The sequence below is a fragment of the Stegodyphus dumicola genome, chromosome 1 (genome assembly GCF_044657685.1).
Source record: "Stegodyphus dumicola isolate Sdum_Otavi_A_Nest chromosome 1, ASM4465768v1".
Lineage (NCBI taxonomy): Eukaryota > Metazoa > Arthropoda > Arachnida > Araneae > Eresidae > Stegodyphus > Stegodyphus dumicola.
Genome location: NC_140768.1, coordinates 86310519 through 86338436, shown reverse-complemented (window position 1 = coordinate 86338436; position 27918 = coordinate 86310519). Strand labels below are relative to the sequence as shown.

Genomic DNA, 27918 nt, shown 5'->3' with positions numbered 1-27918 from the left:
TAGTCTTCTGTGAATTATCATTCTTTAAGTTGCAAGAGATTGTAAAGTGATTTAGCACTCTTCTTACTACCATAAATTTAAGGTAAGTAATTTTCAGTATGATGCAATCTTTTTTTTAACCTATGTTTGAACTGCTAGAAATGCTACTTGCAATTTTTAAAGTAAAATAAAAGAATTTAACTTTTATTAAATCATTTTGCAAATCGATAAAATCTTACGTTTTCCAAATAACAAACAACAGACTGGAATGGCAACAAATTTGAATGAAACCGGAGACAACGCAAAATCACATTTCGAGACTAATATAGCCCTTTCGAGGTAAAAATTTCATTTAAACATGGCTGAAATTTACAACAGAACCTCCATTATTTGCGTTTTGATAGCTAAGTTTTTAAGTCGAACTCAATGACATGTAAAATTTATTAAAATATATAACGTTGATTTTTCTCAGTATGTCGAACTCAGAATATTCTATACGTCAATAAACCCTAATGCTACTAAACTTTTTTTTTTAAACCTAAGGAAAGCGTTTGCGAAAAGCATTTAGTTAAACAGTTACTTTTCTCAGACCGCACTTCATACAAAAAGAACACAAAACTCATAATAAATACTGATTACAGAAGTTATCGTATATATTGCTGGCCCATATATATCATATATTTCATATCTATTGCTGGCCACTGCTAGAAGAGAAGCCAAAAAACAAACATAGTATAAACAGCATTTTATAGGAATCATCCAAGACCAGTATAGGAATCATCGATATATGACTTTACTCCCCTTTTTCACACTGTGTATAATCTTATTGCATTCGTTGCTTCCTTAAAATTTCATAGATTCGGATATAGAAATCTCTATGACCATTCATACTGAAACTGTTGCTTCATCTTGTATGGTTTAGATAGGTTAAACTAATTACGGCAAAGCACACTAGGGCTATCTGCTTAATGGAAGTGATGCATTTGTGGAAGACTTTTTAAGGAAAACTGGCTCATACACACATCATACATGAGGAAAGCACGAAAACATGTATGCAGCCAGCCCGTTCGCGTGGAATCGAACTGAAGTTGGAACTACTAGTGTTCAGCGATTTTACCGCTTAGCCGCTGGTGAGTTTATCTTACATGAATATCACAAAAGTCAATGCTTGCCTTCTTCCAGGCTAGGATTGATATTTCTCCGAAAGAGATCTAATATATACTGATCGTAACAGATCTAATATTACTGTAATAAATCAAACAGTAATAATCTAATAATAGTGTCAATCTCTAAATTCTTTAATAATAAAAATTTCTTATTTAAGCAATTCACTACATTTTGGTTTTTACTTTTGGTCTTGAATAATACTTATATATTTGATCTCGAATAATAACCCATGCCTGTATGAATGACAAAAGACGAATTGAGTAATTGAAGAGTTAGGTTTGGAGGGAACTTCCCCTTGAAAAGAACTGTCTCCTGCCTGCTCAACAATTATTCACTTTATGCAAATTAATTTAGTCTTAAAAATTCTTTAAATTTTTAGGATTAATTTTTGGATTATTAAATATTTTTTCATGATTTTAGATCCTTTCACTTAATTTACATATGCTCTCTAAATTTAAATGATACTGCAAATTAGTTCGCAGCAATAATTAATCTTTTATTTTTATACAGTTAAGTTTTCATAATTTAAAAATTAGATTTTAATTAGAGTTAAATTAGCTTTAGACGAATGAGAGAATATTTGTGAAATTCAAATATGTGTACATATATATATATATATGAATTTAACAAATATTCTGTATTCGTATAAAGCAATTATAAAATTCTCTCTCTCTCTCTATATATATACACATATTTGAATATATATATAAAATTACAAAACTATTTTTTTAATATAATATAATCATGCCTAGCATTTTCGCACATTAAGCTGCTGAAAAATTATCAGAACGACTTAAAGTAAGAAATTTAGAACCAATTTTTTACAAAGACCAAAACCGAGATTAAATTCATTAACCGAGAATAAAGTAATAAATTTTCAAATAATCCTATAAATGCAAAAAGGAATTTAATAAATGTTAAAACCAAACACTTCAAACAAGCAATGCCCCAATTCAAAATATCAATGAAATTTAAAGAAAAAAACCTAAATAGAAGAGGAATTCAATCATCAACATCATTCAATCAACATCAATGCCACTTCGTCAGGAGGAGGAACTTTGGAATCAATTGAAATATCTCTTTCCCGAAAAGACCTTGCTTTTCTGTATCCAGGATTAGCTGAAAAACCATTTCAATGCATTTTAATTAAAAAAAGTTTCCGAAAATTCTGGCCCCTTCCCGAAGCAAGAAAGAAACAAAGTAAATTCTAATTTTTTCTTTTTTTTAACGTTGAAATAAAAAGAAGTCTATTCAAAGAATTGAAAACGTAAGTGAAGTAATAAAATACTTTAGTGAAAAATTCAAATCAAAATTTTACCTTGAAGCAAAGAAAACATTATCCAAAGAATTGAAAATGTAAGTGAAATTATAGGACTGTAGTGAAAAGACTTAATCTAAACGGAATTGAAATAAAAACACACAAGAAATAATTAAAAAATGTTTTAAATTTCCTTTTAATTAGTAAAGTCATGTTTTTTTCTTTTTCAAAATATCTATTTTAAATTTAAAATAATTAACTTTTTCTTTTGGTTTCAAAATTCAATATTTTGTTGCAATTTTTCGACTTTTAAGGGATTACTTTCATGCCACTGAATTTTAGTTTCGCCAATAACGCCAAACTGGCAAACCTAAATTGTCATTACTGTAACAATCTTTTTCATAGTTTCGGTTGTGTTCTAGTTGAAAATACTCTAAGTTTTTAATTATTTCTTTTGAGTTTTTATTTCAATTTCGTTTAGGTTAAGTCTTTTCCCTAAAGTTTCACAATTTCACTTACGTTTTCAATTCTTTGGATGATGTTCTCTTTGTTTTAAGGTAAAATTTTGATTTGAATTTTCACTTACATTTTCAATTCTTTGAATAGAGTTCGCTTTATTTAAAGGTAAAAAAAATTGATTAGAATTTACTTTGTTTTTTCCTTGCTTTAAGGAGAGCCCAGAATTTTAAGGTGAACTAGTATTATAATTAAAATACAGTGAAATGATTCATCCGCTAATTCTAGACACTGAAAAGCAAGGTTTTTTGTGGAAGAGAGATTTCAATTGATTTCAAAGTTCCTTCTCCTGACGAAGTGGCATTGAGATTGATTGAGTTCCTCTTCTATTATGTTCTTTTTTCTTTAAATTTCATTGATATTTTGAATTAGAGTTTTGCTTGTTTTAAGTGCTTTGGTTTTAACATTTATTCAATTCTTTTTTGCATTATAGGATTATTTGAAATTTATTACTTAAGAATTTCAGTTTTTGGTCTTTGTGAAAAATTGGTTCTAAATTTCTTACTTTATGTCTACATATATATGTGTGTGTGTCTGTATATATGTACTTATGATGATGCAGTGCTTGCTATGAGGAGTCTGCATGGAATGCAGCTTACAAGAGATTTTGTAACTCGAAGCTAGAGACTTAATGTGCGTTTTATGCGTACAAAAGACTTGAAGGGGGTAGGTAGAGGAACTGGTTGAAAATTCTTTGATCTTTTTTTACACTTTATTTTAGTGGATTCATTTTTACTTTTGTAACAAAAATTTTTAGTGGCCTCATAATATTTTTTTAAATGTTACTAAAATAATATATTAATTTGTTTTTCATTTATTTCATGAATTTATAATCATCCAGATATAATACAGAAGTATGGTTCTTTCGACACTTTTTTGGCTACTTTTCGAAAAAGACTAAAGAAGTTTCAATTGCTTATTATAATATTTTTTTGTTTCAGTTTTGATATTTTATTTTTATTGTTAGACTGTTAAACACCAATTTTAATTTTTAATTAATTTCGCAACGTACTGCGCGACTTTAATAATTTATTATAATCTTAATTTTGAAATTTCAAAACTCTTATATATATAAAACTATCCTAATATTCTTTAATAATATATAATTCGGATTGAAAGGTAATGATCTTATATATTAATTGTTGCTGATTAAAAAAAAAACTTGCTAAGCTACTGATAAAATTTTACCTTTAACATTAATACTAAGACATTAAAGGTATAAAAATAAAATGAAATGCATAATAATGAAAGCATATAACAAAAATGAATAAAATGAAAATCTCACCTTATCATAAACTCATTTTATTCACAGAATATACATTTAAATGAATATTTTAATATAATTTAAAACCCAATAACTACTTTCCATACTTTTTTCTAACTCTATTTTCATTGAAATTTATAATAATTCTTAATACAAATGTAAATTTTATCCGTTCGTAAGATTTTACTGATTATAGCAATAATATTAAGAGAATGAACTTTGAAAATGAAATGTTAAGAAGAATAGATAGATGTCAAAAGGATAGCCCAGTAAATTTCCTTGCAAATAATTCTAAACATCGATTTTTAAATTTTATTGATATGTAGGGTGTCCGTAATTAAAACTCCCCTATTCAGAAGTGTCTGCAATCGTAACCAGTCTTCAGAAGTTGTCGCATGGCACGGTGCTATCACTCACGATATGTTAAGAATATTCTCAAAAGGTATTTTATCTAAGAAAAGAAAGGGTCATCAACCACCGCTCTGCTCTTCCCGATTTCCAAATGCGATTCTGGGATTTCTGGAACTTTGAAATATTATCTAGTCAGCCATGAAATCTAAGCAAATTTCTCGACCTAAAGACACCATTTCGTAACACATAAGTAATATACAAGTATCTAGGCAGAAGCTTCGCTCGACTATGGAACAATCGATCTTGCGAACATTAGAACACTGGACGATATTTCGGATTTCAGATGGCAAAGATGATCAACATGTAGAGCATAAGTTCTTATACGTCAAAATTGTACAGATAAAAAATAGAGTCAAATATGTAATTTATTAATAAAAGGCCTTCTACTGCCGTTATTTGGCACAAATTTGTTTTTTTATTAAATGCCTTTTTTATATCTGTATTACGTCATACACAAAGCTTGACACTTTTCTAATGAACAGTTAAGGCTGTAGGCAGCTCTAAATAGGGAAACTTAAATTATGGATATGTATATATACACTAAATAACAAATAAATGACATAGCAAGGAAAAAATATGATACAATAGTAGCGAAAACAAAAAGAAAATATTATATACATATAATCATAAAATCAAGAAATTCTCAGCAAAATATCTTTGAATCATTCCACTCCTATCACACTACTGCATATGAAGTCACGAAACCACGAAATTTTTATGCGATATATTGAGGAAAGGTATGTAGAAAATCGCTTAGGACATATAATCATAAAACTAAGAAACTCCCAGCAAAATATTTTTGAATCATTCCACCGTTCAGATAAGGGCGCGAAATTTTTGTACAATATTATTGTTCGATATTTGTATTATATTAGGGGGGATATAGAAAACTGTCTAATTAATATTTGATTGATCAATTGTGCTTTAATTGAGAGTGAAAAGTTTGCTTTATAATTAGAGAAAATTAATTAATTTTATGGTGATGTGCTTTTGGATGTTCAAATTTTAAAATGACGAGCATGCAGTGATCGAAAAAAATCGAAAACGCTTTTGGAAACAAGGGCAAAACTCAGTAAATGAAGTTAGGAAATTCCGAATAATCTTCATTTAAAAGATTCCTCCCCCCTTTATATCCGATAATGGAGATGGTAATAATCTAGGACTATTTTTTCATTAAATGAAGATATGTGAGAAAAATGCTTAAAAAATCGCTCAATATTAGATTTATTACCTATCTATTTATATATATGTGTGTGTATGCGCGTATGCCGAATTTTGGTAGGGGGAAGAAAATCTGCTTCGTGGTGTATATTTTTATTGTTGGACAATATCTGAGCCAAATTCCATAGATTCGTTTTTGCACTGTGCAGTATATAACATATACCTGGGAATAAAGTAACTAGTCGGGAATAACTAGTCTGTTTTACTATTCTAAAATGTAACTCCAAATTTTACATTTCATTTCCTTTTTAGCAGCCTAAACGATGCAAGCGATCGTACAGATTTCTGTGTTGGCGGTGACACTATGGTTGATGTAAGTTGGCTTGTATTATTTTTTTTTTAATTATTCAATTTTTAAACAAATGCAAAATAAATTGTTTACATTCCCAGCTTCTACTGTTTTCAGTATTCTATTTTATGAACGGAAAAGGATTTATAACAATTTATAGGAGTTTTTCTTAAACCTGTGGTTGTTTCTCTATTTCTTCTTAGTTATTATCACTGATTTCTCTTTTGATGCAGAATGAAAAAAAAAAAAAAATTGCAGTTTAATATTTTATATTCCCGCTTTTAACATATGAAGGCGTTAGTTTATCAGAATATCGAAACTGATTTTCTCTTTTGATTCTAAAGAGAAATATTTATTCCTACATATGTATTACACGTAAATTAAATAGTAACCGTAAACACTGAAAATTATAAGAAACGAATGTTGCTGAAGCACAACCAGCATGAAAATCAGGTAAATTTTTCATTTCCTTTTTATTTTGTGTACGAAATTAAGGAAATATGGTAATCTAGAAAATTTTCGAATATCATGTTTGAATGAAAATATGCATTTTGATCGCTTTGCAATCTATTTCAACGATGTCTCTGCGTCCTATCTGTACGTACAGATAGAATAAAGAATTTTTTTTTTTTTTTTCCAAAACGGGTTGTAAAGTGGATTCAAAAGAGATTTTCCTCGTGACCTCTGTACGTACGTATGAATGTGCCTCTCATAACTCGAAAACGAGAGACTGTAAAACATTGCAATTTCGTATATGGAACTGCTGTAACACGTAGTTGGTCAGTTCCCTTTTTGGTTGCAACCGGCTACACCAAACTTATATATATATATATTTAACAAACATTCTCTGTTTGTAAAAAGCAAATAAAAGTTAATGAAATTTAATTGCAAACAAATAAATGATTGATTATTGCTTCGAACCAATCTACAATATATGCAATGGCTTCCAAAAACGTGTTCGTACACTTATGATTTTCATTGAAATAGGGCTCTATCCATTCATTAAAAGTAAACTTTCTGAATCAGATTTTAATGATAAGATCTATAATCTATTCGTAACAAAATTTTCTGAATGAGGTTTTAATAATAAAATCTATAATATATTCGTATCGTGAAATATTTTTTAAATATAGCGAAACTTTATTTTTAAGAAATTAATAATCAAGAAATGACAAACATTTTATCTCACAAAAGTCTTCTTACACTTCAACAAAAAAATCTTGACATATTAGTAAACATTTTAATTTTTCGTTAAATTAATATTAGTAGGATAATATCCTTTAGCATCCACAACAGCTTTTAAACGTCTGGAAATAGATTTTACTTTTTTTTTTTTTTTTTTTTTTTTTTGTAATTTCTGTATCAATGTTCATCCATTCTTGCATCATGGCTGTTTTGAGATTGCTTTTCGTTTTGATGTCGTGTTTTCGTACTCTAACCTCCAGCTCTTTCCAAATGTGTTTTATGGGGTTTAAATCTGGCGACTGAGGTGGTGTTTTCAAAACCTATGGACAATTATAGAGACACTACAGGAGAACGTTGAGAGCCGTATACTTAGGATCGTTATCATGATTAAAAATAAAGTTGTTTCCAATACCCAAATTTTGGGCTGATAATTTTAAATTGTCTCTTAAAATATTTAAATAAAGAGAATGATTCATTATGCCATCAATAAATACCAAATTACCTAGTCCTGATGCTGTCATGCCCCCCCCCCACCACACACAAGAACACCTCCGCCGCCATTCTTAACTGTTCCAACTAAGTTCTCAGTATGAAGTTTCTCATTTTTTTCTTCTCCATACAGTTATTCGACCATCGGAACCCAAAATATTAAATTTGCTTTCATCAGCAAATAGGACATTATTCCAGTATGTTTCGGGTGTATTTATAATTAATTTTGCGAATGAAAGCCTAAGCTTTCTGTTTTTCTCCCTAACAAAAATTTTTTTACGGGCCCTTGTAATCCAGCTCCTCTGAGAACTCGTCGAACAGTTAACTTTCTCGATCGACCTTTTCTTAACTTGTTTCCAATCCGATTTTCTTCTTTAAAGCGTTTTATCACATACTGCACTGTAGAATGGGATAAATTAACTAATTTAGCGATATTTCGAATTGATTTACCACTACTATGGTGAAAAATTATCAATTTTCGAATGCTGTTTGTAATTTCTTTACGACTGCAACCCATTTTTCAATAATAAATAGAATATTATGAAGTAAACAATAAAAAATTAAAGCAAACGATTTTTTCAAATGCCACCACAATGCAAAAATTAAAAAAAGCGGCAAACGATAATTCTAATTTTGATTTTATCCAAAAATATTTCAGTGTACGAAGACTTTTGTGAGATAAAATGTTTATCATTTTTTGATTATTAATTTCTTAAAAATAAAGTTCCGCTATATTTTAAAAATATTTCATGTTATTTTGTTACGAATAGATTATAGATCTTATTATTAAAATCTCATGCAGAAAGTTTACTTTTAATTAATGGATAGAGCTCTATTTCAATGAAAATCATAAGTGTACGAACACTTTTGGGAGTCACTGTATACATACGTAGCGTCCCGCGCATGCGCACTAGTCTTTCTTGTTCACTGACTTTCAATAGTCGCCATTTTGGTTGCTCTATGTTGTGTTTTCAGTTTGCTGTGCACATTCAAAATGTTTAAGACAATTAGTTCTCCCGCTGACTGTGAGATTCGTGCCGTGATTAAATTTTTGAACGCGAGGAATGTTAAACCGGCCGAAATTTATCGTCAAGTGACAGAAATTTACGGTGAATACGCGATAAGTGATGGAATGGTGAGAAAGTGGGTAAGAATGTTTAATGCAGGTCGAACAAATGTCCACGCCGAGGCTCGGAGTGGTCGGCCTTCTGTTGTCACCGATGATTTGGTAAGGAAAGTTGATGAAGCAATTCATGAGAACAAAAGCTTCACAATGACAACTCTTTCAGAGGCATTTCCACAAATTTCACGTACTGTTTTGTTCGAAATTGTGTCTGACCGCTTGAATTATCGCAAACTGTGTTCCCGATGGGTTCCAAAAATGCTCACTGATGTTCACAAAACAAAGCGACTTGGTAGTGCCCTGACATTTCTCACGCGGTACAGTGATGAGGGAGAAAACTTTTTAAACCAAATTGTGAGTGATGAAACTTGGGTGTGTCATTTCACACCAGAATCGAAACAACAATCGATGGAGTGGAGACACACTCATTCTCCGAAAAAACAAAAGTTCAAAGTGACAATGTTATCACAAAAAATCATGTGCACTGTCTTCTGGGATAGGAAAGGCGTTTTGCTTACTGAATTTCTTCCCAGAGGTGAAACCATTAATGCGGCACGATATTTGTGAGACTTTAACAAAACTAAGGCGTGCCATTCAAAACAAACGAAGAGGAATACTCAGTAAAGGAATTGTGTTGCTCCATGACAATGCTCGGCCCCATACTGCTGGTGTCACTCAATCGTTAATTCGACAGTTTCATTGGGAGCAGTTCGATCACCCGCCGTACAGCCCGGAATTGGCGCCGTCCGACTATCACTTGTTCCTGCACATGAAGCGCGAGCTTGATGGCAAGCGCTTTGGATCTGACGATGACACGAAAAATGCTGGGGAGTCGTGGTTATCGAAACTGGCGGGAAGTTTCTTTGACGATGGTATACAAAAACTGGTCACCCGCTATGACAAGTGTTTGATCATTGGCGGAAACTATGTTGAAAAATAGTTTAAGACATGTATTTTCATGTAAAAATAAAATTGAATTCGAAAAAATTGTTTAACTGTTTTTTTTTTTTTTTTTTTTTTTTTTTTTTTCAAAACGGTACTTAGTTTTCGAATACGCCTCGTATATACCCATTCTATTACCCGGCTAAGTGAACTCAGTTTTTCTATTCTTATATGTCAGTAAAATGTGCATTTTTCCATTTGAAAGTGATTGAATTATATTGTTATGTTTCGGTTAAGGTGTTTATGCCTTTAGTGATCTGCATGCAATAGTTGTAGATTTGTTAATAATTTAAAAGTGGCGGGTTAAACATAAGGATGCCGCCATTTGTTTACATTTGCAACTCTTAATAGAACAGGGAATTAAATTAGTTGGTGAACCAACTGCAGTGTCTTTTTGCCCAATGTTGCCGGAAGTTGATTTTCGATTTTGTGCACCAAAAATTTTGTGTAGAATGTTTTCGAAATTGTTTTTGCGTAGAAACTCTAATTTTAATTAACAATTTTTTAACAATTTTTAACTGCACTTCGTGTTTTAGGTCTTTTCCGTATTTTACAATTTTTAATGTGAAATAATGTTTTGAGTTTTTACGTATTTTTGCCTTCCCGCGAAGTGAGGACTGAATTGATTGAATGAGAAATATATCTCTAATGAAATTCGAGGAAATAAGTTTAAATGAAACGCAGTAATGTGCATAATTTATTAGACCGTACAAGGAAGTCATGTGGTGTCAACGCCAGTTTTTTTTTTTTTTTTTTTTTTTTTCCCTCCCTGACAAAAATAATACCGATTGTTACCATCTTGTAAGAATTTATTGATTTTTATCTAAATATTTTTTGTTAAGTAGATTTAGTATTATTCTTCCTTTCCGTTTCCCTGCCAGAATGCTGATTTTTAGTTCGCGCGTATTAAAATCAGGTACAAAGAGATAGTATTTAAAAGGAAGTTTTTAGATTGTTTATTCGGAACGTGTTTCGCCTTCTGAAGTCCACTTTATTAGTTGCAGTTCTTCGACAGCAGTCTGTTTTCGGCGTTGCATTATTCCTGCCAATAGTGCTTTTCGCGCCGGTATACGCTTGAGCCAATTTTGAGGGTTACTTGTTTATGTGTAGCCTTTGGGGTGACTTAAGATTTAATTTAGTTTTAGATTTGAATTCCTTCTCTTTTGATTTACGCCATGTTAGCTGGTTCGTAAGCTCAGAAACTACCTTCTGTTAAATTATTTTGACTTCTGAATAAAAGATTTTTTTACGCCCTACTCAAGTTCTGTTTCATCTTAGTGATAAGTCGCTTACGCTTCTATTCAAAGATTTGCCACAAGTTACACTCAACAGGCCCAATCCCTACAATCTAACAAAGCCTAATCTCTATGTTAGTTAGAAAAGTAAAGCAGAAGAACAAATCGTTGGAAGATTGGAACCTCCATGGTGTTACATGATCTTAAAACTGTTAAGACTGTTATTTTTTTTACTTTAAAATATCGTAAATTTTAATATATACCTCTTACTAACACCAATAAGAAGAGAAAAATGTTGGTTCTAACCAAATTAAGTAACTGAAATAAAACTCAGGATAGAGCAAATGTTTTTTAGTAATCGATGCCGATTTATTAACAGTACTGTAATTAACAGTACTGTAGATTTATTAACAGTATTTTTTTCCAAAAAATGAATTACTTCAGAATGTGTAGTAATTTGGGAATATCTACAATTCTAAGATGCATCCCATTTTTGATGATGGGAAAAAAGAAGCGCTTTAGAGTCGAAAAAGTATGATACTCTCCCCCCCCCCATGCAGACTAAATTACAGTTGGAAGAAAACTGTTAAAATTGCGGTTATTCATATATTTTACTGAGATCTATGACCATTTTCTTCAGAATGAAGTCTAAAGAATTTTGCCTAAAAATAAAACTGAAATTGTTGTTTAAATTCGCTTCAATAACACTTAATTTATCAAGAGATTTGGCACGAAAATTTTGAGATTTAAATCATAATTTTCCTTCTCGGAAAATCAATCGTGTTTTATACGGGATGTTGCAGAAAGTTTGTTGGTTTTTGCAATGAAATAATGCAGTAAATACAAAAACTCACTTTTGTTCAAGTTGTAGCTTTGCATTTAAACATATGCCGTTATTGAATCTATATATATTATGTTAATATTCAGTTCTCAAAATGACATGTTACAAATGTCATTCTCCTCTGTCCACACACTGATCAAAACTTCGTAAAACTTCATGAGCGTCCATTATACTCATAATAATAGTGTAGAATGTCAAATTTTGGGGTCATTGGACGGGGTTTCTTTGAGAAAAATGTTGAGGGAGTAACAGTGAATGCACACCGCAATGTTTCAGAACTTCAGAGAAGGCGCCCAGACTGAATCAACTTGTAGTATCAACAGGATGGGGCAATTACGCACATGATGAGAGATTTGACAGATGCGTTAAGGAGGATGTTCCTGGAACATTTCTATTACTGTTCCTGGAACATTCGCATTCAGTTGCTTAAAATCAAGAATGTACGTCAACAGACCATCACATTATGTTTCGGCTACGCGGGACTTGACGTCGAAAGGGACAATTCTAAGAACCCGCACAATTCCAGGAAGCCCACGTAGCTAGGTTACCATTCTCATTTACTACAAAGACTTAAACGCCAAACAGTAATCGATTATCGCTCAAATCGGGATCACGTTATCCTTCAGAAGCAGAACTTTCGTCTGAATGGTTGTCTCTACCCGGGACCCGAGACATTTTCGGTGAGGTTTGAAAAAATCCCGCGTAGCCGCAACATTGCTTCCGTAACTAGGCGGGACTTCGCTTCAGGCGGGGCTCTTTTTTCTAGGAATACTCCCTTTTAAACCAGTGGTACCAGAATCTCATTTCTCAGAAAAGTCCCGTCTAGCAGGGACTATAGCCATGTGTGATAACCTCTTTACCTTAACTAGAGGCCGTCCTTCAACGTGAGGTAGTTTCCACATCAAGAGAAATATTGACACATTATACGAAGTTTTGCTGATCGACTTCAGTAGTGTATGGACCAAACAGGATGATAGTTGAAAAATGTCATTTTTCAGAACTTAATATAAGCGTATTTTTTATATTTATTCCCCGCATAATGGCATACATTTAAATGTAAAATTATAAAATGCATACCAATGGGTTCTTTATATTTGTTATGACATTTCCTTTTTAAAACTGTTAGGTTTTCTGCCCCATCCTATAAACTGGAAAATGGTTAAGCTGTTGCAGACATACTTGATCCTAGAAAATAGAAGTATATATTCAACTACTAGAACTTCAAAATATTGAAGAAAAATTGAGGCAAATGAAAATTAATTTACTGCAGAGACCGCAGACAGCTGTAAAGTCTTAAAATACAAATAATGAAACTAAAATATTGCTAATTTCATTTACACATAACTGATCTCTATTTGGAGTGAAATGCATTATATCTAAATGTTACCGGAATAGTGCATTAAATATAACAGTCATTCTTTAAGCTTCATCAAATTTAAATCTATAACTCTATTAAATTGCCAAATAATCATTCCATTTCAACTAACAATGATTCATGGTAATTTTTCCATGGAAACTGAGTAAGAAATTTAGAACATGACAGAATTATTTAATTATTCACATGAACAATGTGTAATTTTGATTTCTATGTTAACACTTAGAAAGCAAATACCTATAAATAATTCAAATTAAAAGAATTTCAATGTGGACTATGATGAAAAAAAATAATGTGATTTATATTTATCAGAAGTAGAAAAACTTTATACTTCTGAACTTGAACATTAACTAAAATAATAATAGAATTTGTCTTTAAAATATAATCCGAAATAAAAATTTTTAAATATGAAAACTTCTTAAGCAGAATCTCAAGCTTTCTAGGTCGTGAACAGAGAAATGTAAAGTGCAATTAAGTTGAGAAGTTTATTAGTAATTTTTATTTATTTATTTAAAATTCTCTTTCTTAAGATGCTTATACACAGACAAAACTTCAAATCTCTGAAGTGCAGTAGTTTAATTACACTAATAATCTTTTTCGCACCTTTCTACATTTTCCTATTGGTGATTATTTAAATGAATTATTTTCTTGCCGTGTCATTGAAACGTATAAAACCTCAGAAGATGACGAAGTTAGTTTTAAAGGAAATAAAAGCTTCATTTCGTAAATCTAATATCATGATGATGTGCCGAGTTCAGCACAAAAGGAAGGCAGATAGAAGAAAAACGAAAAGTCGCACTTTACTACAAAACTAGCTATTCGCTATATTACCATATAAAAAATACGTGCTCTATGGGGTAGTTACACAAGACTTTCCATTAGAAAGTAATATTTATTTGATGATGACGATGATAGTAATTAGAATAATAAAATGAAAGAAATTTATAGGACGAAACCTTTTCGTTTTAAAAGCAAATATTTTTTTAATAAATGTTCTCCAGAAACACCCATTATACTGGAGCAGTTGTTGTACCAGAATAGAAATTTTTGTATTCATCAAACGCTTCTGCTGCTTGTCTACTGAGAAAGGCAATTATTATTTGCTAGAGAGAAATCTTATTTGTCAGTAAGGGCTTTCCACAAACAAACTTACCATCTTTTTTCCCGTTTATCTTCCATTTTTCTTGTTTGTGTCTCATTCTGATGTGATGCCATGCGGCTAGAACGACGTCTGCTCGTAATCATCCCATCTAAAAATAATGTTTTCAGAAATTTCAGTGGGAAATTTAAAACCACAAAGCCTACAGTCCTTAAAATCTTTTCACAAAATCAAAGAAGTTTTAATGTTGAAAGCATTTCGTTGACGAAGAAGAGCTTCAGCAAGCTAACTGACATTTTCAATGGACTGAACTCATTAATAATTGCATTTCTCAGTGGTTTCGCGAAAGAAGTTTATAAAGAGGATCTACATTTTTTTCCCCTTTGAGCATGACAGAACCGTCGGCGTCATGGCTGCCTGTCTGGAATAATCATGAAAAGTAATACTTTAATAATAAAAAAGGAGTTGTTCAATTAACTTCTTTCGTTCATTGTTTATTACCAAACAGATTTTACTTTCTGGATATACAATGTGCATCAGCGCTTCTTAAATATGAAAGAAGAACTGAACTACGTTGATCTAAATCAGCCTTTCTTAAACTGTGGGTCAAGACTCAAAATGAAGTCGTAAAGCGAAATGTTGGGGGTAAAAAAAATATCAATTCAGATACATGAATAATTAATTAAATACATGATTAATGAGATACATGAATTATTATGACGAAACATTAGTCGCAATCTCTTCATTGTCTTAAATTTAATATTTTACATTTTCTGCACAATACAGTTATAAAATAGTACTGTTGGCCAACTTAAGCTGTAAATTATATTACACATTAAAAGAACTACTAAACGCATTATAAAAGCGACTGCTTTATGATTTCAGTATACAAATTATTTCAGAATCAAAATACGCCGCAAATGCACAGTATGTAATGTCCTGCGCTACACAGGCGTGTCGAGAATAAGGTTGGGGCTGCTGGGACTACTGTGGTGATAAAGCGTTTTCAGTATAGTTCAGTTGTTCTGTAACATCGCAACAAGTACGCACATCGTAAGAACAATACAAAATTATTAACTTTTAGGAACTTGAATCTTACTTTAATTTTTGAAAACGCTTGGTTATCTTGACTTCGAAGTATAACTTCGTAGAAAACACAAAAAGGCTCCAATAAAAACATAATTTATTTTTTAAACCAACTTGAAGAAACTTAACCCAACACAGGAACGTTAACCAGAACAACGCCTTCGGTAATGTTGGACACCTGAGTATTAACACACAGTTTCTCTCAGGTATCTTCCACTCAGAAACTGGAAATAAGGCCACTGTCTTTCAACTTCTTTGTAAAGTCCCCTCAGTTTCTCTGGGACAAGGCCATATTCTTATAGAATCCACTCGGCTACTCAGACTTGACCTCTCCTCTTTGGTAGAAACCACAAAGCTACTGGACTTGACCGAGGCTGGCTCCTCGGAAGAGCACAGTCTCTCTGATGATACTTGCAATCCATCTACTCCGCTATGGCCTCCTCAAATCCAAACTCTACTCAAATCTGTATTGCGCTGCTACAGCTACAATCTCCGGGTTTCATTGATGGCTGTTACCGCTACTTGTGCGAGATATGCAAATTTTTGCCAGTATTTGGCAGAATATTACATTTTACTGTTTTATTTGATATGTCACGCATTTTTTAATATTTATTTAAATAATTATTATGACAGTAGTTATTAGCTCAAAGGCCGTTAGTCCAAAAGGTCTATTAATTTCGTTTTGGCATTTTGTGTTGATTCACTTTTCAAACTGTTGCCACCAAAAATTACAGCCCTGTATTATATTTAAAGAAATTAAATAATGAAGCATCTGCATAAATGCATATACGTTTTTCGGACTGAGATAAAACAACGGTACTTAGAGTCATCAATTTTTGAATAACGTAATCCTCCACCGAATATGGGCCGTTCATCAATGTGAAACGACTTTTTCAGCTTTAACCCTTATTAAACCCAAATATCATTCAACGCTCAAACGTCAAATATCCCACCGAAATTTAATTTTTTATGAAAAAAAAAAAAAAAAAAACACGCGTCTTATTAACACGTAATTTTATATCATTAATTTTTAATACCTGAAACAAATACTTCTACTTTTCATATGCATAATGTTTACCAAAGATATAACTTACTTATGGGAAAATATCTATTGTTTTTACATCTTTTATACTTAATATCTGGAGCTGCGAGAAAAATCTCGATGACGAAAAGAGGTTATGAATGAAAAATTTTAACAAGCGTTGATCTAGATAATTTTTTTAAAAACTAAATAGTACATAGAAGTTTTAATACAACCTCGAATATATCACTAAAATTTCGTGTTCTCAGCAACAACGTTTTGAATAAATAAAAAACATATTATAGCCCTAAAGTGACAGTACACATTTCGACTTACAGGGTTTCTTCTGCAACGGGATGTTATACATCAAACTGCGGAGCATGCGACAGACGCCTGTGCCCATACATTAACAATTGCAAATGCGGGTACTATATGGACTACTGTGGCTGCTGTCCTGTTTGTTACAGGGTAAGTTTATATTGATCTCATTGAAGAACATTTTGTTTGAAAAGTAAAACTATTTTATCGCAAACAATGTAAGAAATACATATTTATAAATTATAAACTATCAATTATTTAAATATTTTAAATATTATGCAATAATTAAGCAAATTTTCTATAACTTTCTGTAAACTGGATACCGTACTTGATATCTGAATACAAAAATTTCTTTTTTATTTTTTTAAATCGTCGAGAAGTTGAGAACATTATGGAATCATGCGAAATGCTGCTTAAAAAATATTAGTCTATTTTTTTTTTCAAACAGTTAGAAATCAGTTATTCAGATGGATCAGATGGATTATATAATACAGGGTTTCTTAAAATGCGGGTCGCGACCCTCTTGGGGAAAGCGAAACCTGCAGCAGGGGTCGCCTAAAATTTTCGCAATTTTTATATTTCTTTAACTTATTATAATAATTTTACAATTACAATTACTAATTAATTAATTATAATAATTAATTACTGTCTCGTGGGGCAGTAAGCAAAGGGTAAATGTTTTTACACAATGTATTTGAAAATAGGTAACGATAAGACAATACAGACAAATTATGAAACGAAAACTTTTCGACGTATTCTTTTTATAATATAAACGTTCATTTTCCTTGCTCTGCACTTGACGCTGCCATTTCGTCAGTTACTTAAAATTTTCACATTGTTCTATGTCTTAAAATTAGAATTTAAAGTTAATGACCTAAAACTGCAATAGTATATTAAAGTACAAGTGAAAAAAATGACAGTTTCACTCACGCGTGTGTTGGATTTACGCAATACTTATGGGGGGTCCCATAAAATTTTTGTAAATATTAAAGGCCGTTCACACTGGAGTTTATCTGAGCAAACGGACACAGCTGAAGTAGCTGACCCATTTCCAAAACCAATTTTTCCCCACAGGGCAGCAAGTTGAAAAATTTGAACTGCAAGCATAGCGGAGCTAGTCAACATATGGAACTGACTCCGTTAGCTCAGATAAACCCCAGTGTGAATGGCCCTTTATGGGGTGCTAGGGGTCGCGAAAAAATCTCAGTGATAAAAAGGGGTCGCGACTGAAAAAAATTTAAGAAACCCTGATATCTTATACATATGCGGCTTAAGTGTTTGTCGCCCATAGTTTATTGGTTTCTTGCGTAACTGTAAGTTGTTTTATTCCCCGTGCAGTGCAGCGCGTGACGAATATTATGAGAAAGTCGGAAAAATTAAAAATACAAGAACACGTGCATTTAACATTTAATAAATAAATTTAACATCTATATATAATAGACTTCGGAAATATGCAACCGGCAAAAACCAGCAACGATGAAAAAAACAAATAAAATGAAATAAATAAATATCTTTATCATATGCGGCTTAAGTGTCTGTTTCTCGCCGATAGTTTATTGGTGGCTTGCGTAACTGTACTAGCCAATGGGGTGAAGTTGTTGCTGTTTCAATTGAGACACAGACAATTTCCTGTAAAACTTGCTTTGCTATGACCATCCATAAGTCTCAGAGCCAAAGGCTTAAGCGTACTGGCATTTTTTTTACCTGAGCCTGCAATTGGACACGGTCAACTTTATGTTGTCTGTTCAAGAGTTCGTGAAAGAACGGACGTAAATTAAAAAATAATTGAGGTCCTCTGCAAGGCGAGTTTAAAAAGGATGGAAAGATCTACACAAGAAATGAAGTGTACAAAGAGATCTTTGACATGTTAATTAACATTTTATTATTTAAATCACCTTTATTTATTGAGCTAGCGGTGGCTCTTAAGAATATACCGCCAGTGGTTTCCTTCATTGCACTCTACGGTGGCCAGACAAAAGCCCACTGGACGAAAGCGCACGCGACAAAAGCCCACGAAAAAAAGACACCACTGCGATAATTGCTCACGCGACTAATACCCACCCATTGATGCACACATTGATGAAAGCCCACACAGATAAAAGCCCACATTGATAAAAGCCCACACCGATATATATGCTACGTTAAAATTTTCCCTTTTTTTCTTCAGCTTCACAAAGCAGATTCATGAATAAAGATAAAATAAAAAATAAATTAAATTAATAAAAAATGATTGAACAATTAATTTAAATAGCGGAACACATTTCATTTTGGGGTCTGGCTGAATTAAAATCCTATATGTATATACAACAGAGAATCAATCAAAATAATACAATTAAAAACATATGTATATGTAGCTTTATTTTTATATTTACGCGACAAATGGAAGTGCCCTCATACAAGTCCGACAAAGGGAGGTGAAAGGGAATACTGGCCACACTGCTTCTTTTAATTCTACAAAACTATAAGGAGTATAAAATGTATGTAAATTTTCATCATATGCAGAGAATAATTTATGAATAATTTAACACTGCAGAAAATTTTGCATATAATGAATTTAATATGGAGAATTAAAGCCGAACTTTCATTTCAACGAAAAAAATAAAAGTACCGTATTCTATTATGATTAAGAAAACTTTTGTGTGCGCTATCACAAAGACTGTTTTATGGTGAGTCAAAAGCACGGTTTCAAATAATCTAGTTAAATTTTGATAACTTGGATTTTACATAAATTAATTTCTTTCCCACTTGAAATTTCATTCTTAATCATAATAATTATTACTCGTAAAATTTTCCAGGAAGTCATAGCTATTTTGTATTTCCTGAAAATGTGTGCTGTTTTTAAGTGGGCATTCGTCTTATGGGCTTTAGTCATGCAGTTTTCTAACTGGCCGTTGGCTATTCAGGCGGTAAACCATTGCGTTCCTTTTCTTTTGCCCCCAGCTGTGTGAAAAAGCAGTTAAGGAGAGAAGAGCCTTGCTTAATTACTTTATCCCCTATCGAATCTGGAGTGCCAAAAAACGGCTTCAGAAGCATGGAGGTAAGAACTTCTTACCTCCATGCTCAGAAGGGAGGGGGTGGCAGGAGAGAAATTAAAGGTTGGTCAGGAATAAATTAAAGAGGATTTTAAATGTTTTTGTTAGTTACTAGAAAATAACAATATCTGAAATTCCGTTTATAACTGAAGTTAACCCTTATATTGCATTCCTTTAGTCTAGTTCTTGAATAACGTTTTATCTAAGGATTTAGTTAGAATTTCAATTATTTTAAAAATTTCAATAACTGAAAAACGAAAGGAATTAAATATTTCTTAACCATTTTTAAAGGGATTCACTTTTTTTGCAGTAAAACTGCAGAGTGGAAAAATATGCTAGTTCCTGATTCGATAGTGTCTCTAACAACTTTTTGATGAACTAATTAAACATGTCTGTTATATCAAAGCAAAGCCATTATTTAAAAGTAAAACTACTGAACTATTTCTAAAAAAATTAAATTATTACATATATTAAAATTTACATAAAAGTAATATTTTTCATTTTTACTTTCATATGGTTGAAAACGCAACCATATGAAAATTAAAATGAAAAATATGAAACCATATGAAAGTTAAACTATTCGAATAATTTTAGTAACGCAGGTTTCTGAATCCAAGAACAAGAGGATTTAAGGACCATGAGCCCAGCGTTGTAAGAAAAGTAATCTTGCACATTAAAAGCATTGAATATAAAATTATTTCAATAAAAAATATTATGTTACTCAATTGACTGTAAACGCTTAAAACAGTTCATTTTAATTTAACGTAATTATTCATATACAAAAACTTTCAATGAAGCAAATTTAAACAGCATTTAGAAACTGAATTTCACTGCAACACTTCTTTTGTGGGTCTTATGCTGTTATTACATGTTGAATATTATTTCGCCTAGATTAAGAAAAAGAAACACATAACATGTAAAAATTTATTATTTAGAAAAAGTATCAAATTAAGGTCATTTTCTTCACCTCGAAATGCATTGTTTTCCCTATACGAATTTCGTATTCTGACCACAGAAATAGTGGCCACATAACCTGTAGGAGATATTTCTTATAAGCCTCGCGTGTTGGCGATCAAGTAGAAAAAAATGTATAATTATTGAGCTGCGTTTTCAAGAATTCTTCCCCTTATTGAATGAGTTCAGAAGTTTCAAATATCTTGTTTTCTAGCATGAAATATTTCACTAGTTTTTAAGGTTCTTTCCTAAGAATAATTTATTAAGCAGAAGTTAGTAAGAACAAGTAAGGTGTACTTCAAATTTGATCTCTTAGGTTTATTAGGTCTGGCTACCAAATAAACGTTTTTGAATTAAACATCAAATTTTAAACATAATTTTCTTTTAATTTGTGTATTAACTTTTATTTTCAAAAAAAAAAAAAAAAAAAAAAAAAAAAAAAAAAAAAAAAATGCACGTAATCCATCATGTAAGTTTAATATAACAAAAGTTAGTATAAGAGAAGTGTGACAAATTAAATTATCTGTGCATTCGGTTGCTATTAAAAACTAATTCTGTCTAGACTTTGGGTTCTCAATCAGGAAATAGGCCTAAGGGGAATTTCACAGTTTCAGAGAGTAATTTAGTCAACCTTTTCTTTACGTATTAAGTATTTAGATTTAGTTTATGAATATAAAAAAGCACTTTTCTTCAAATTTTGGTATTTACCAATATGTTTTATACTTGTTTAATTTACATTAAAAATAATCCATATTTAAACAAACGCATATGTACTTTAAAAGTTTTGGGAAGGAGAAGTTGAATGATCTTTTAGCAATGGTGAAAAGGGCACATGAAGGAAAAACTGTTGAGAATCACTGGTCTAGACTGAGCCAACTTGAGTTAAATATAGAATTTTATACTTTACAGATCTTTAGCTCTTACTGTAGAATCATTAGTTATTATTATTATTATTATTATTATTATTATTTTATGCGGGAGACATGAAAAATAAGAAATGCCCTCTTCGAGACTAGAGCCTGTATCTCTCGAATATGAGTCGATTGTATTAACCGTTACGCCACAAAGGCATTCTGGAAGGAGGGAGAAAATATATACTTTCCCTTTTAAAGACGACTGGGTATTGGGGCACCCAGTCGTCAAATCTTGGTGGAGAAGAGTCATCCTCCACCACTTTATTTTTTAAGTTCAGGTGTAGACTAGAGACGTGAAAAATGAGCAATTCACTCGTCGGGACTCTAAATTGAACCTCTCGAATACGCGCCGAGTGTGCTAACCATTACACCACGAACGCATGCTGGAAGGAGGGAGAAAATACTATTCTGTTATGTATTATTTCAGCATATACTGTCAATTCTACTTTCCGCTTCGTCATCCGAATGTAAATAAGTTAGTAAGTAAACATGTTTAGGATGCAAATGAGTTAAGAGTATTTAAGGCGAAGCTTTTGAGATTGAAAGGGAATGCAAGAATTGGCTACGTCGACTTCTTCTGTCAGGGTTTAGCCATTTGCGGGCGTTGCATTAAGTGCGTCAGTAAGTTAATTGTCTGAGAAAGCCTGTTAGGCTAATCTTGAATTCCGCTATTTAATTTATTACCTTGAAATGTTAAGCTTATTAGTTGTGCTGATACTTTAGCAACTCAATATTTTATTGATTGAGTTGTTAAAATATCAACACAACAATTTAAGTATTGTTGTATGGTTGTACTGATACTTTAGCAACTCATTCCTCAATACTGAGTAGCTAAAGTATCAGCACATCTATACAACAATATTTAAATGTAAGCAGTAAAATGCGGAATGTAAAATGCATAAGTATGCAGAATGAAGTAAGCTTTGTAAACAATTTTATAGTGCTAACTTAATTTTTATAGTAAACACTGATGTAAACAAATCATGTTTGCAAACACGCCCTTAAAGAACATCATCTACATCACGCCTTTATCATCTTCATCACGTCTTTATCATCTTCATCACGCCTTTATCTACTGCAATATGTAATGTCCTGAAACATACCTTTATCTATTGCAATATGTAATATCCTGAAACATGATGCCTGTACGCATTACAATAAATAACGCCATAAAACTTGCACCTGTACAACTATGTATCACTATATAGTATATCATGTAATGTAATGCATTTTACTTGATCTAATTTAACCCCGGCGGTGGCAGAACTTGCAGTGTTGGCTGGAGTCACAATTTCATTATGACTCGAAGACGCCGGAAGGTTGTTGTTTTTCTAGTCAAGTGTGTAGAGCTAATGTCTACTTACTACAGGTAAATATTAGGTGGCCCCTTCGCTTCTACGTAGCATAACACCACAAGCAGTGGTCTATATGTTAAGCACAAGGTGTATTCTTGTAAATAGTTCTCTTGGATAAAAGGTTTCAACCTTTATCCTTATTCTGTTGTTACTGAACATCAAGTTGATTAGTAAGTTTGGTTTAGTGTACGTCAGCACGGCAAAGCCTCGAGGACTATATGCCTGAGGAGAGGGATGCCTTCGTAGAAGACTTTCTAAGAGAAACTGGCTCGTACATATGTTACACATGGGAAAACCCATGAAAATCTCCATACAATCAGCCCATTTGTGAGACTCGTACCTCAGACCGAAGTACCAGTGTTTAGTGATTAGCTATTTTTAAGATAATATGACTGAGATTATGCTATTTTTAAGATAATATGGTCGTCAATAGATATAATTCACTATAATTATTTTCTAATGGATAATGGAATTAATTTAATCTAATGCCAATTAGAAAACGGCTATTTACAATAGGGAGATTTAAAAGCACTATAACTCTAATTAAGAGCACTGTAATTTTTCTTTCACAGTCAGCTGTTGTACAACATTAGCTGCTTTCTGTGTAATTTTCATGTTATATAATTAATATTCAAACGTCTTGAACAAATATACAGCAAATGCAAGACAAATTATTAAAAAATTACAATTTGAAACATTAATACTATTATTCTATTACTATACATAATACTATTAATGAATGATGAATTTATATAACACGTATACTTAGAATCTAAATACGGTGAACTTTGAATCTGATGATTCTATAAATATATATTTATGTAGTTACAACATTTTATTAGATGTTATTATATGCATAGTTCTTTGTAATCTTCACAATCTCTAATAAAATGCTACATATTTATTACTATAGTTTGAGGTAATTGTACTTAAATTTAAATAGATATGTTGACTTTAAGAGTTGTTCCATTCCCCCCCCCCAAAAAAAATTAATAAAATGAAAATTAAAAACACTATTCCAAATTGCTGTAGTTGAAATATTAAGAGGTTACATTTGGAATTCATTTTCTGGCAGGGTGTCAGCTGACAGTTTTAATTTATTCAGAAATCTAAAAGAAAATATCTCTAGAAAATCGCCAAATTATAATTCATTCAAAAAAGCTTTCAATGAGAAATATGTTTAAACTTTGATAACCCTCTGAGCGTTATGGGTTTAGCCTTGGAATTTCAAAGTTCCTCAAAATGTCACGAATAAGTGATATTTTCTTGATTTTAATTAAAAAATGACTCTTTCATAATAAGCTCAGTCTAAAGTGAAGAATAAAATATCTCTTAGCCCATTTTTCATTGCGCTTAACTGTTCTAATATTTCTAAACTAAAAAGGAACTAAAGGAAAAATTAAAAAGAAATAAAATAAAATTCAAGTGTATTTAATTAAAAAGTTAATAGTTTTAATAATGAAACATAATTATATTTAATCTCAGCCATATTACCTTAAAAATAGCATGTGAGAAACTCCACAATGATATTTTTCATTTTCATATACACATACCAAAGTTAAATAAGTAAATAAATAAAAAAATGCAATTTCAGATTTATTATCGAAATGTTGTAGCTAATCACTTAATCAGAGAATAGAAAGTTTGCTTTCAACCTAATAAATTAAACAAATGAAGTAGTGATAAAATATACAAATAGACATGTATTTGAGACATTAAAATTCAGATTTGAATACTCCATTTATTATAATGAAAATTATAAATACACGGTTTAGTAATTAAAAAACATAAGGCCCTTTAGATTATGTGCGCTTTTATCAGTGTGGGCTTTCATCAGCGTGGGCTTATATCTTTGTGGACTTTTATCAACGTGTGCTTTTATCAGCGTGGGCTTTTATCAATGTGCGCTTTCATCGCTGTGCGTATTTGTCGCGTGGGCAATTATCATAGTGAGCTTTTTTTTTTTTTTTTTTTTTTTTTTTTTTTTTTTTTTTGTGGGCTTTTGTCGCGTGCGCTTTCGTCCAGTGGGCTTTTGTCTGGGAACCGCACTCTACTTTAAGCAATTAAGCAAGTAGAAGGGGGGAAACCCCGTGGGGCAGTAAGCAAAGAGGCGTCCTCGCCGCCTGCCTTGGGTAATTCAGTTTGAATTAGCAGACACCTTTGCACAAATCATTTTAATTACAATTTATAACATCTCGAACAGCGGTCACTTCGTATGATGACCGAGCTTTCTAGTAATACATAAGGGCGAAGTACACATTCAGGGATAAAAAATCTGTACTTATTTTAAAATTTGAAGTTTTCTGTTTCCTTCAGAATCCCAATGCATATACTAACCTTGTCAAGTGATAAAATTAATGATTAAAGAAAATTTGTAAAATAAAAGCTAGTTGCTCCAGCAATGCTACAAAAGTTGGTGTATAATGTAACTAATCCCATTGTAATTTCTCGTTAATTTTATTTATTTTACAAATGCCAAATATTAGCGCCTCACGGGCTCTTCAGTACTTTTTAACAATGTCCTCATACCGAGAAAGTGCAATACAGGTATTTAAATATTCAAAAATCATACGCTGATTGGAGTCACACAAAACACAGTTTAGGGAATTCACCACTCGAGGTGGTCTCGTAAACAGACGTGTCCAATCAGACTCTAAATAGAGTCACCGCTGTCTTTCTTGAAAAATTTGAAATGGTTCTCTCCTCCTCCATCTCTTGTCTATAGCAAGTTGAATCCTATCCTGTTTAAGAATTTTCTTAAGAGTCAGGTTAACAAACAATTTAGTCGTATGAAAAGAAAGCGATCGATTAATGTGTTGCTTTATCAAAGTTCTTTTCTTAGCCAATACATATGAGCTTTTTCGTTGCCCATATTTAACGTAACATTTCTTCTTAACACCCATAATTTTCGTAACATTTATCGTTAATAAAATTTATGCAGTTTAGTAAAATTCAGTGAATAAAAGTGTTTCAATACAGACAAAATATTCATACTAAAACAGAAAAATTCAGCCTTTGTGTCAGCCCACATACGAATTAGGATATATACAGCAGGGATGGCCACAGCTCGCGTCGCGAGACGCGTATGGCTCTCGCAGGGGAAAGGTGCTATTCTTCTTATACACATAAAATCCACGTATGAAATATGGTAAACTAAAACTAGCCAATGTCCAAAATAAAGTAATTAATTTATTTCACTTCTTTTTACAAAGTTACCAGACGTTTGTTTCCATTTGAAACATGTTGCACTGCTTTTAAAATGATGTACATATAGACCTGTGGCTTTTGGAAAAATCTAGTTAACAGTTCTCGAATTCCTGCATTTTCAACATGTAGCTTTTATTGAAATGAAGTTTAGCCACACCTGATCTATAGTAATAACGTTCCTCGCAACGAAGTATTAATAGCAGACTATAAACTTAGTAATTTAACTAAACTGCCAAAAAATTATAAAAGAATGAAAAAAGTCTAAAAATATTTTACTCGATCGCACTTGCCAAATAGGTAGGAATGCTCCAACAGTCTCCGAGCTGTTAAGGGCTCCTCCCACTGGGGTTTATCTGACCTAACGGACACAGCTGACGTAGCCGACCCATCTCCAAAACCAGTTTTTTTTTCCGTAGGGCAGTAAGTTGAAAAATCTGAACTGCAGGCACAGCGCAGTTACTCGACACATGGAACTGACTCCGTTAGCTCTGATAAACCCCAGTGAGAACGGCTCTTTAAAGACCTCTGAGTACTGGTAGATCGTCTAATGGTTGGCTGCAGGTTGATTTTTTTTTTTTTTTTTTTCCTTTTGAAACGTCAACACGAGCCTGTTTTCTTAACAAAATCCTCCACGAAGAGGTCCGCCTAGGCAAATAATCATCGTATGCTGAGTCATATTCAATAATCAAACTAAATATTTACATGCCCATTAATCCCAAAAGCAAAAAAAGTTTTAAATCAGGCAAAATAATAGCTTTAGACTGATGAAGACTTTGAATAAAACTGTAGCGATTCGAATCGGATAAAGGTCTCACTTCTCCAGGATCAATAGGGGTGAACAAATAACTACTGTAAAAATGTTTTTGTGCCGGAAGATGAGAGACTTGAGTCAGTTTGCCTTCAAAATCTGAAGAATTTTACTCAAAATCTACGTTCAATTTAACGTCGCAATTTTGCCTAGTTTTGGATTGTGCATTCGGAATGCTATGCTTCTAATTAACGGAAAAACACGGCATCGCAGTTTTTGAAACTTGCTGAAAAGTTTAGTAGTGATACTCTTTTTAAATGACAGCTTATTAATTTTCAATAATTAAATACATTTTATTTTCTTCTCTTAATAAAAAGAATTTTGCTCGAATTCACAGTACTTGAAACTACATTTTTCTCTTCTTTGCCATAAAAAATGGCTATACTCAGAGTAATATAAGATAACAATATCTTAGGCACTTGAAATTCTGCATTCGAACAAATCCATTCTGATGAAAGAAGGTTGGTCTACTTGAAGCACATTAATTTTTATGAATGTGAAAATATATGTGAAATCTGAGATTGTTTTTTTAAAATTTAAAGTTTGCGTTGATGTATTTATAACATTTTATTATAGTGTCCTGGTGAAAGATGCAGCATAGTCTCCAATGAGCTTTGTGCCAGCGGAAGATGCTTGCCTCCCAAAGGTATATCTCCCAGGTTTGCTGCTTACTATCCAAGCCAATGCAGATAAATAACTATCATGAGAATTTCCGAACGTCTGTGATGCATCCTTTAAAAACAAAAAATATACTATTTGTTTTTCAAATAATTTCATTCTGCATCCTGACAACACAGATCTGATTGCAATAAAACTTTTCCATTGTCAA

The 27918-nt window shown here is 32.0% G+C and overlaps 1 protein-coding gene across 2 annotated transcripts; it reads left to right on the top strand.

The window, feature by feature from the left end:
• Positions 1 to 27918, top strand: LOC118183944 (8.6 kDa transglutaminase substrate-like). 2 transcript variants are annotated; one of them, XM_085810836.1, is made up of 4 exons: positions 1 to 82; positions 6072 to 6129; positions 16840 to 16969; positions 27666 to 27918. In XM_085810836.1, the coding sequence occupies exons 2-4, from the start codon at positions 6080 to 6082 to the stop codon at positions 27780 to 27782; spliced, it is 297 nt and encodes a 98-aa protein (XP_085666962.1). In that variant the 5' UTR covers positions 1 to 82; positions 6072 to 6079; the 3' UTR covers positions 27783 to 27918. The 2 variants fall into 2 exon arrangements, with proteins under 2 accessions (XP_085666962.1, XP_085666954.1); XM_085810828.1 differs by having other exon boundaries at positions 8 to 82; positions 6069 to 6129.

Coding starts and splice junctions, on each gene's coding strand:
- LOC118183944 (XM_085810836.1), top strand. CDS start 6,080: ATGCAAGCGATCGTACAGATTTCTGTGTTGGCGGTGACACTATGGTTG. Junction 6,130..16,839: donor GCGGTGACACTATGGTTGAT/GTAAGTTGGCTT, acceptor TTCGACTTACAG/GGTTTCTTCTGCAACGGGAT. Junction 16,970..27,665: donor GCTGTCCTGTTTGTTACAGG/GTAAGTTTATAT, acceptor ATTTTATTATAG/TGTCCTGGTGAAAGATGCAG.